The sequence below is a fragment of the Choristoneura fumiferana genome, chromosome 17 (genome assembly GCF_025370935.1).
Source record: "Choristoneura fumiferana chromosome 17, NRCan_CFum_1, whole genome shotgun sequence".
Taxonomy (NCBI): Eukaryota; Metazoa; Arthropoda; class Insecta; order Lepidoptera; family Tortricidae; genus Choristoneura; species Choristoneura fumiferana.
This window is the reverse complement of record NC_133488.1, coordinates 12,947,999-12,960,261: the sequence shown is the minus strand read 5'-3', so window position 1 is coordinate 12,960,261 and position 12,263 is coordinate 12,947,999. Positions and strand designations below refer to the sequence as shown.

General features: G+C 37.2%; 1 protein-coding gene across 5 annotated transcripts in view; it reads left to right on the top strand.

Annotated features, from left to right (window-relative positions):
• LOC141437458 (uncharacterized) overlaps window positions 1-12,263 on the top strand; it is a 65,594-nt gene that overhangs the window by 20,126 nt on the left and 33,205 nt on the right. Inside the window, exon 1 of one of the 5 annotated variants that reach the window (XM_074100848.1) lies at window positions 7,012-7,322. The exons of the other annotated variants lie outside the window; for them this stretch is intronic. Within the exon in view, the coding sequence (XP_073956949.1) occupies window positions 7,271-7,322 (52 nt within the window). The 5' untranslated portion in view covers window positions 7,012-7,270. Of the gene's footprint in view, window positions 1-7,011; window positions 7,323-12,263 lie in introns of those variants that run through there. 5 annotated transcript variants of the gene reach the window in all.

Sequence of the window (12,263 nt, the reverse complement as noted above, 5' to 3'; positions counted from 1 at the left end):
ACGTGGTCGAAGTTGTGATTAAGTCATGGGGTGATAATAAATATTTTTTATTTTATTTACACACGCATTTTTTTATTCAAATTATTTGTATGCAAATTTTGTGTTTCTTTTTGCTTAAAATACAAAACAAATTTTAATTATTAGTATGTCAAGTTATTAAAATTAAAACAAATACACAATCATAATCAGTCAAATAAACCGCCCCGCGTCATACCTGGTGCAAAGGTGCCCAATAAACTCGCCCTAATAGAGTTTTTTCACCTATACTGATTACCTACTGTGTCCCAATCTAAATTGATCCGCTGTTCCCCAATGGCAGAAGTTGTAAAAAAATGCATAAAATGTTACATTCGACGTGAGACTAAAAGATGGTAATAAAATCCCAAATTATAAACCAAAGAATCAGAAAAAAAAGAAATTATGTAATGGGAAAATACAACACTGCAACGCTACTTATCGTTTCGATACTGAGACGAATGTAAGAGCAATAACGTCGCAAGCGCTCACGGGTGTGTGTAATACACGTAAAACTATACCAAAAGATCCACTTTTACCCATGATCCACTGTAACCCAACTGATGTAAAATATACCCTGATACAACATTATGACAAATTTACCCAAACTCATTCGAAAGAAAGTTATTTAAACAAACAATGTTTTATCTTAACCATGGGGGGCGAAACATCACAACTTGAAACCGACGAAAATGTTTTCGCATTGTCAATCAACGAAAATACATTTAGAGCAAGATTGTAGTAATAAATACAAATGGTTGGCCGGTTGATCGGTGTGACGACAATGAACCGCGGCGCGGGTTATCGGAAATAGTATCGCTGAAGGTGGTCGTGGGTTTGTACTGGCACCATTTATAAACCAACACTACACATTTATTTATTGTTTTACTTCCGATAAAGTATTATTATTATACATACGTTTTGTCTGGGAACAAACAAGCGTATTTTTTAAGTTGTGTGTCGCATTATTTACTTACTTTGCATTCGGTCTTACAGCAAATGTTTCCCACGCTGTTTGTTCCCCACGGCAACGCAAAATGAGTTGACGCAAAATTCTTTCCTATGACAATGAATTACGCGGCACATTTTGCGTAACTCGCTTCTCAAAAAATTACGTTTTTTTGGCTTCAATCTAAAGTAGGTTCGGGTTAGTAGGTAGTAGGTTAGGTTTAGACTAATGACGAAGCATGTTGCGGATCTACAATTTGTTTTATTGACGACGCCTTTTGCTGATATCGCGTTGTTAAAAAGAAATACACTTTTAATGACTATTTTTGTGTGGAATGTTTTTATTGGTCGACGTTTAATTGTATTTTGATTGTTATTCAATATATAAAATTAATATTATGTGATCTAAAGTATAAATAAGTATACAAATTATGTGAGACGTAGATACGAAAGGGTGGATTCTAATCTTCATCATCATCAACCGTAGAACGTTCACTTTTGGACACAGGCCTCCCCCAACTACAAAATACATACTTTATGTACAGTCACGTGCAAAAATAGGTATCTATTTCAACCACTCAAAAATATGTTACTACGGCCTTATTGCGTAGGAATAAGAGTCGGTGGTACTTATTTTTGAAACTGTGGTAATAAGTTCATATTTTTACACTTGACTGTACCTATGTAATTTCAGATAATTCGAACAAAGGTTAACCAATTGTTTGATTCATCAGGCGTTACTTTGCAGAGGTCCACATTAATTAACTACAATATTTATATCTTGATTTTCCGCTACCAAAGGCGTGGTAGCGGAGAAGCAAGGTACGTATTTAAAAATATTGTAAAGGTTAACCAGCTAATAAAAATATATGTCTTCTGCTTTCATTGCTGCCACTTAAAACATGATCCGTGGTATCGCGGCCGACTGTACCTTCATTTAATTACGTATTAAATTGTATGCTTAAAAACATACGTACTTTCTGGAAACTTTTTTGCTGCAAATATTTATCCTGCTTGCTTTGATACTGATGAATAATTCAAAAAGTCAAAATTACAAAAGGCGACCTAAAACATTTTCGTAGAATCTATTACTTAACTTCTAGTAGATATCCACTACATTAAAAGTTAGAAAGGATATATAAAAATACTGCTACTATCGAGGCAAAGAATCCACAATCCGCGCTTGAATTGGTGTACGTACCTACGATATTATTACAACCACGTTCGCTCAGTCATCAGTGCACGTGCACTGACGACTGCTCGAAATAGAGTGGTTGAATTGGCTAATAAAAAAGAATATAAACGTTTTTTTAACCCCCGCCCGACGCAAAAAGAGGGGTATTATATGTTTGACCGCTATGTGTGTCTGTTTGTCTATGTGTCTGTGTCTGTCTGTGGCACCGTAGCTCTTAAACGGGTGGACCGATTTGAATGCGGTTTTTTTAATCGAAACAGGTGTACGAGTGAAGTCCGCTCAAGTTATCTAAAATATACGACTATGATATACTTGGTTTGGATATGTATTTAACTAAATGTAGACAAACTTCAGCTGCCACATTTGACCTACATTCAAGGATTTTATACATTTTACTTATCTATCATAATAATACAAACTAGACTAGTGTATTTCAATACAGAAATGTAAATGTTTAGATAGTTTAATGGGGGAATTTCAATATTTAAGACACCAATTGACGTTGTTTTGTTTACATTTGGTTAAATACCTATCCAAACCAAGTATAGGGATGAGCGACCAGCATACAAAGTACCTAGGTATTCATTTAAAATAAATGTTTAAGCCTGCAGCCGAATTATTCAAATAAGCTAAACAGTTAAAAAGTTCAATATCTCAAAAACGGCTGAACCGATTTTGATAAAACATATCTAAAAACCATCGCTAGAAACTCTGCTTTCAAAAAAAAAATCGCATTCAAATCGGTCCACCCGTTTAAGAGCTACGGAACAATAGCGGTTAAACCTATGTATAACATCCCTCTTTTTACGTCGGGGGTTAAAAAATACTGGACAGGACAAAACTATTTATAAACAATGTGATCTTTATATGGGTTCCGTTTTTTCCTTTTAAAAAACATCGATTACCCTACCCTAAAAAACACCCTAAAAACATCGATTAGCATTTATCTTTTGGTGAATATCGACTAAATAATACGGAATAAAATTAAAAATATAACTGCTACCCTCTTGAACTCGCAATTACGATCTTGAACAGGAGGCAATTCCCGACCGATACAAAAACAACCAAGCTAAGCAATTTTTTTTATTTTCAAAAATATACGAGACAGGCGGATACTTACCATAAATCAGTTTATTGTATAAACATCTAAGTAACATACATAATCCTCGTGACTTACCTACTTATACTGTGTTTTTCAAGCAAATTTCGGAAGGCGGGCATGCAACTCGTATTTGACCAGGTAAAGCTCAGGTCACTTTCGTCAGCTAGATTCCTATATTTAGTACAAGTCTTCAAAAGTGTTTTACTTTTCTAAATCTAAATACGTTTTAAAGGCTGTACAGAATCGGTCAGAGCGTCAGTGGCGACTTCCCGCTTCCTTTACGAGGCCGGCGGCCTTCGCGTGACGTCACAACATTGCATGCATGTTGCTACAGCATACGTGAGTGATAAGCTGCCATAGCACACGAATGATAAACAGCGGGTCTACTCCGAAATTCGAAAATCGAAGTCCGTGTCGTTCCGTCCCTCTGACACTTATACTATTTAATACGAGAGTGAGGTGGACGGTACGATACGCACTTCGATTATCTTATTTCGTTGTAGCCCTGCAGGGCACGATACATTAATTATGATTAAAACCCACTTAAAAACTAACCTAGCAGTGCGAGGTTTTCGCTGCTAAAATAAAACCGAGTATAAAGAAGTAAGATATGTACCTATGCAAACGAGTGTCTTGTATCTTGACGATACATTACATGGCCAAGCAAAGAACGACAGAGGTTAATGTTGATCTGAAACTGGAGTTGAATGGGACATTATGATAGTAATATAGCCAATACGATATCAATATGTTACAGCGATATTATGTTGGTGAGCATTGATGGAAAATTGGGTATTAGGTACGTCGCAATACGTCCTACAGCCTGCTCAAATAAACTGAGTATAAGGAGGTAAAAATAAATTCGCGATTATAGTGGATAAATTTTGATTATACTGTTTTAAATCAGCGGTATGTGCGTCTGCGTGTATTACAATCTGCCTACGCAGTTATTCTTAATGTCGCGTAACCTGTTCACTTATTAATATTCTTAATTAGCAATCCTACGTAAGGGCTGATAGGTACTTGCTAAAAAATAAATGCAAGTCCCAATTATAGAAGAAAATAATACTTCTGAACAGAAGAAAATACTAAACGGGCGCATTTAAAAAGCGCTTACATATTCATTGTACTTAACAATTTCAGATATGCGAGACCTTAAAACTGTATTAAAAATGCAGTTAGCTCAATGAGTAGAAGAAGGTAGTAATTAAAGCGAGAGCCTTAAGTGGCACCGTTTAAGGCTGGCACGGCCTTAAATTTTATTTAATGAACTATTAAGAAATATTTCACAGGCAAAAATAAAATAAACAGCACCCAAAAAACAATGTAATCAGTAACTTTGGTACCAGAGAACCAGGTAGTAAGTGGCGGATATCATAAACATTTTGAATTTATATAATCAAACTTAAAATATATTTTTAAGGATTCGTACCACAGTCGGAAAAAATTGAACCCTTATAGGATCACGTTGCTGTCCGTCCGTCTATCAAGATCTTTTTTCACAGAAACGCGTCCAATCACAAATAAGCCCATGTGAGTCCGACTCGCATTTGGCATCACCGGTGTGTTTTTGATATTAAAATCAATCACTACGATTTTTTTTTATAAAATCGACTTGTCAAGTGACAAGTCTGCAGTAATTTTTAATTCTCTAAAATAATTGGTTTTATAATTTGGGTCATCAGTTACTCAAAACATAAGCTAGTACCTATACCTACATACAAAAAAATGAACCTGTTCATTTACCTAAATACCTTATACCCGATCAGAATCGAAACAGTTTGCTACGCCTATTTATATACACTTAAGTAATAACAGTTATTATTTACAGGTATGATCTAATGCCACATAATATTCATAATACACAAACGTGATCAATAATTATTATAATAACAATAAATTTACAAAGTCATCCGCAAACATTCATAGTGTTGTTGCAATTTTATTGACAGCTGTAAGTAAATACTTAGCATCAACAAGTGAAAAAAGTTTCTTTGTAAATTGACAAATTAGATGCCAAACATGTTACTTGTATGACTTACTTTGCCTAATAAAATACCTGAGCAATGAGCATTAATAGTCTTCGATGGGGGTGCGCATTTTTTCACATAACTTTTTACACTACAGTGAGTCAGGAATCAAATACTTATGTAGTTCGATACCTACCTAGTAGGTACATAATTGTGTACGCCCTCATAAGCCGTATATTTAAATGTAGGTATCCGAAATCTAACCTACTTAAATTAAATGCCCACTAATGCCCAGATTAAACTTGTTGAAAATAAATTTATTAAATTTAAACAAGTAGAACCACCTTACAACCTTCCCACCTTATTACTTCTCCACTACCACAAAAGTTTTTGTAGGTCGTTGATATAGACCTTCACATCATCAGTATCAACCGAATATTCAAACAAGTTCTAAATATCAATTTAAAAATAGTTTTACATAGATGGGGGAATAAATTATACCTCGTTGTCTCATAGCTTTGCGTCCACTCATTTGCAAATCTTTTGTCCGCATGCTATATTGAAGCCCATAAACAGATGCATTTAGTAAAAGTTTTGAGTGTTTTAGGGATACGAGTACACTTAGAAAACTTGCCACTTTACTCCATATTATAATAACGGTGGCAAAATGGTGACTGAAGCCACAAAGTGGCCATCAGAGCGTTAGAGTAGCGGAATAGCTCCGGGTTTCCTGGTATACATACAGAAATTAGGGTCGTTGAACTCTTTTCTATGGGAATATTCGAGATATTAACAGTTTCAATTAATTTTCGTATATATACCGTTTTAAACTTGATGTTACATGGGTACAAGCCGAGTTTAGATGAACGTGTAACGAGCTTAGACGTCGTCGCGGGCACACGGAGCTGCTGATCCAATTTACCGCTTACCTCGAAGGCGTTCACGATTGCATCCATGAAATAATCTTGTCATTTCGTACGTTAAGGGTGACCATGCAAAGTTTTGTACTAAATATTTAAAAAAAAACTTGTTTCCAAAGTCACTCGTCATGTATTTAATCACTTCCTTGATTGTATTTTACGAATCTATAAATTATATTAAACAAGTACACTCGAAGACAACATAGCTAAGTTTAATAATTTATTTAATCATTACCTCATACTATGAGGTATTAGACCGCGAAGAATGTTAGATCAACGGTATTTATCTCATCCACGGAAGATTGAACTATCGTGTAGCAGAATCCCGACACACGTCGATTCGTCACCCCTCTAATCGCCGTGTTTCCCCGTGGGCAAACCTCATAATGGCGCGAATGAGCGGGTAATTCTACAAGAATCAACCCTGCCACCACCTGAATATTTATAATTATATGCGGAAAGTGTGATGACTAGCCATGAGTGTTAAATATCTATGTGTTATGTTAAGTTTGGTATACTCGTACTTATGTAAAGAAAGAAAGAAAATGTTAATTCGGCATGCATATAAACAAAGTAACATACATTGACGTTCTTAAATGTAGCCGAAAGGGCTGGCAGCTCAGCAATGCTGAAGTATATTGTACATTAAATGACAATGCAAGTACAGTCAACAAAAAGTACAGCCAGCGAAAAGTTTGGATTAAAAATGAAATTTCAACAAAAACTTATCTCATTTCAAATTGTTGCTAAAGGTCATTCTCAACTCCGCTCCGATATTTAGATGACGGTGGTTAATAATATAGAATTACCCGGCGCTATGGTACGGCGGCGGGTGCCGACGTTGGAGTTGGAAGTTGGAGCGCTAGTTACATGAGGGCACCCGTAGTGGTCGCACGCCCGTCGCGAGTCCGTCCCCACGCAGCGCGAACGATGACTGCCGCGCGACCGGCGCCTACCGACACTTTCTACCCAACGGTACTCGTCTAGATCCACACGTCTACATTACATACACTAGCAGTTTCCCTAGCCTCTGTCGTGAATACTGGCTGAAGGATTGCGAAACTGTACAAGTGAAGTTTAAAAATACATTGGCATTAGTGCGGAGTGACGGTCGGCCGAAATGAGTGCGTGCAGCAAGTTCTACGACTTTTGGAGGAATACTTGCGGAGCAGGTGAGACCAGAGCCGAGGTGGTTGGCAGCGGCCACTGCGAGCGACCGCTCCACAGCTCGGTGCAAGCTGACTCGTACATAAACCGTTAATTAACTCATTAGCGGCACAAGCGTAAGCTTCGCTTCAGTTATTGGGCTTCTTCGTTAGTTATTTGGTTAGGGGTTAGGTGTTAGCTTACGGGATCATAATCTTACGAAAATAACGGCTAAGAAATCAAGTGAACTCGTTCGTAACCTGTTACGTGCGGTATTGTTTATTTTGTTCAAAAGGTTTTCCACAAATATTTCCAATCTATGGCCTAGTGGTTTGACCTATCGATTCTCAAACAGTTCAATAGTGAGTGAAGTTCCCAAGAGGACTGTGCCCAGCAGTGGAACGTACAGATGCAGGCTGGGATGATGGTGATGATGATAACTGACCAGAAGTTGAATGAAACTGACGTAGTTACTCAGGTTGGAAAAAATATGAATTATTCGTGACAGAAACAATTGAATAGGTTCATAGAAACAAGTTTACTAAGAAACAAATCATTGAACTTCTTAAATTAGTGGATTGTTGTAAGTTTGGTTGACATTTCGTAGTCTCGAAATTTGCAATAGTCATTCGGCTGTTTCATGACGCTACCGACCTCCGCAAACAGCGATTTGTTTACGCTTTCTGTTTACAAGTTCACTTTACACCGACCGGAGGAAACATCTAATGACCTAAGAAACACTTCTTCACTTAATTAACTAAGAATTTACTAAAGCGGGTACTTCACTGAGCTTGTTTCATGAATATGGCTCTATCTGGCTGAAAATAAGGGAAGGATAAATCAGTTCATAATTATATTATATTATCTTAGAAACCCATTTAGAAAAGCTGAAACATCTCCGACATTGTTATTTCAGAATTCAAAATCTATCAACCACCGCAAGGAATCTCGCTTTAACTTTCTTATATTAACTATAAATAATAACTATATTAAATTACCTTTATGGCAAAAGTTACTATGAAAAATTTAAGTGGCTCAGAAAATGGCAATTAATACGAAAAAGAATGAAGCACAGAGCTCATAAACTGTATAACTAACGCTATCGATGAGTACGACAAGAAAAAACTGTTATGTCAAGGCAATATTGTAATGGATGCAGGACGCGAACTGTTGTTAGATTTAAGTATTGAGAAAACTGAAGACGAAGAGAAAGGTACTAAATTCTAATCAAATCTTGATACCTGTCTTAAAAATATCCGCAAGCGCACCGTAATGTATACAATACACAAGGTCATCCATATGAATGAGTTAGATATTTATATCCTGTTGGAGTTCGGGCGAGAGCTCCACTCTCACTGGTGACGCGCAAACCAGATCCGCTGCGGACAAACGGCCCTGACTGGTTCCTTCTACAAATTCCGCATTGCCGCTGCACCCACGGAGGCTGCAAACACAAACACAAGCTGCAAGACGTGAGACTGGTCACGTTGTCGCAATGTTCCGGTGCCTGTGTATCGCTACGTGCACTGCAGCTCCGATAACACGAAAAAAATTAACCATTGGAAGTTGTCGAAGTTCTGCAGCAGGATTATTCATAAGTATTTGCGATCATATTTAATCTTCGAAGTAATATCCTATGACGTGTTCCACGGATAATTAATCTGGCTATTACACGTCAATAGTTACAATTATTTACCATTTGCTACCAGATCTTGCCGCCTGCATCGTGTTACACCTTGACATCCTTAATGCTCCACCGCCACCGAGTGTAATCCAACACGAAGCCGTTTCCCACATTGACATTATGAAATTCTGCTTATAACAGACAATTCAATTAAAGGTTATTCATTCTCTTCTATCCAAAGAGTATATTCACGGTCAATTTTATTTAGTAGTTACCGATCGTACAAAGATATGATTCAAACTAGTCCGGAGTCAATTCAAACATTCTTGGATAAAAATAAGTTCATAAACTTTTTCCGCCTTTTGGTGTTTCAAAGTCACGACCAGAAAATTGTACAAAGAATTATTATTCACTCCAGGGTCTACTTTAATTTGGTTCTCGCCTTGCTTTAAGAAACATTATTCGAAGGCCATTTTTGTGTGCCGCGATGCGATTCGGTCATGATACGGTTTGTGGTTCGGCTATCCGAAGAACCGCTACACATTGTGATTTATTCTTTGCATTTTATCAGGTCCTGGTTCGCATACTATACTGGTAAGTAAACGCCGACAAAGTCCTCCTGTCACACTACACAAAACCTGAAACGAAAGCTGACTACAGATGATACGATGATGCTGCAATGGTCACACCCTTAGCGCGTGTCCTGACTTTGAAACTGCCCTTCCCTTTTGCATAGAAAATTGTGTTATCGCAAGTCTGGCAGAAACTTTAGTGTTTTTATATGACCCTTTTAGACAGCGATTCCGTTAGAAAACGTAAAGGTTACAAGGCTTGTTTATTTGGAATTTTATGAGAGGGAGAGGCTAGTGCCGCAACTAAGTATGATTGCCAATTTACCGACTAGACATAGGTAAATCAAGGTGTCAATTTAGTTAGTATATTTTATGTTTCAAAATCTATCTGCGTCCAAAATACCTTAGGGTACAAACTTTGGTACCTAACATACAAAAATAAACGAATATCCATCTGCGTGACCAGCAGTCATCAGGTTGAAAGTCCTTCATGATTGACGTGCTCTGATTGATAAACCAAAATTGAGTAATGTATATTTTGTCCACGGCTCTGTTTTTTTGGTCGTGCTTTACTAGCTAAACGAAATTCACGATGGACTCGGAAAGTAGGTCACGCGCGTAACATTTAAGGCCATTATTTCCCGAAGCTAATCTCCGCGTTCGTGGTGAAGGTACCACATTATGCACTGTTTACTAGCAGTGCGGTAACAGTCGCGCTTTACATGGACGGAGGCGCGACGCCGCCGCTGGACGTGCTGAGCATCCATATCCTCACGCCATTACAATTGATTAATTTATTTAGGTGGGCGACTATTGAATGCTTAATTGCGATGAATTTATGGATCTATAATCACCAGACAACAACTTGTGAGCACAAGTACATTACGAAGAACATTCAGTTTTAGGCAAATATTCTCAAGGTGCATGTGTTCAATGCTGAACCATGACCTTCTCGCTAAATTTACGGAGCGTCTGATCACTTTTAAGCGTACGTAGTCGCTGTTCCTTTCAAGTGTGCTGAATTATATTAGGTATATGACCTAAACAACTCAACAAGGCATTGTGTGTTGTTGAGATGGTGGACGGTGAAAAACAAAATTTCATAATATTGACATAGCTCAATGTGTTTTGTCGTCGCATTTATTTATTAATATAGACGAGAAAGTTTACTTAATAATAACTATAAACAATGCTAAACTAAACATCCAGCCATAGTCATTTCACTTAGGTATGTACGTTGCGTAGGACTAAGAAAACTTTGTTTGTATGTGCAGGGAATAGAACTCAGTTTATAGCAGTCTTAGTGGATAATACATAATTGACTGATAACGCGCGCCTATCCGCCGGGGAATCCATGCAATCTACGCAGAATTGCGGTGATACGCGTCGCTTTAGAACTTCTAGAATGTGGGCTCGTAAAACTCTTATTGGGCTGTTGTCAGGCCTTGGGACTTTACGTCTCTATTCCAGTAAATACATAGCAACAATACATGACTTTACATCAAAGCAAATTTGTACGGTTTATGACAAGATAGCATGAGTGAATTACCGGCACATGTCAATTCCTTAACCTTATTAACATTAAGTAAACTTGAACGCGTAGAATGTTATGTTTTTAAGTATGTAAATGAATGGTGTTAAATGTTTTTTAGCAATGGCGTCATAGTTATTATTTCTGATCGAGCGCAATCGGTCACAGTCGATTGGTCCATTCGAAATCGTCACCAAGATAATCCATTAGTTACCCTCGCGAAGGCAGAAACCAAATCTGAACGCGATAACTACGTTCAATGCTCCATGCAAAACATAGACAGTGAGTGTTTCATTCATGCTAATATTCAATCTGAGCTAATAAAAAAATATTTATTGCAAGTATGAAGACAAATGTTGTGTTAGTATATCTACCTATAGTCTCTACTCCGTACAGAACTACATTATAACCGTCTTACTTTTATTTGGAACAAGATTCAATAGAAGATATAGAAAATTTAATCAAATTAATCGTGTTGAAGCTTCTGGAATATTGTTTTTATAGTCACCATTTCTGAGTGAGTGACTACAAGTAGGCGATAAAACACGAACGACCACGTGACTCCCGGGTCAATTACGAACATACAATGAGGACATAGCACTTATTGATTGGCAGAAATTGAATCTTTCTAGATATTCATGCGCCACAGATTCGTCGTAAATGGAAAAATCAAGGCTTTTTAACGTACCTAATTAAACTAAACAGCCATCACTACACGAAAACCGAAAACAAACGACGAATAACACTTTGAAGATCCGTTTCATAAGGACGTCGAAATTACTAAGTATCTAAGGTTAAATGTTAATTATTTTGCACGTTTCCAATTATAAGATCTTGGACTTAAAATCGTGTGTCTGTACTGTGCATACATAGGTACTTACATTTGTTTGAATGTGATGATATCAATTTCTTTGAATGCTTGCAGATGTAGTATGTAAGTGCAATGACAGCAAGCTGAAATAGTTACCAACCTAGATGATCGTAATCATTATCGGTGTAGACATACGTAGCGATTACATAATACAGTGCTCAATCGTGACATTGCATGGCCTGTGAGCTGTGACCTAATCATGCTACTTATAGCGGCTAAATTGTGTTAATAGATGATGTGAGTTTCCAAAAGTCCAAGTTCATTTTTTATTAAGGTGACCTGGGCTGGGCTCGGATGACAGGTAATGGTCTGTTGGAGTAGTTTTTTTTTTTTCATTTTACTTATTATTACGTAAAAATTATACAACGT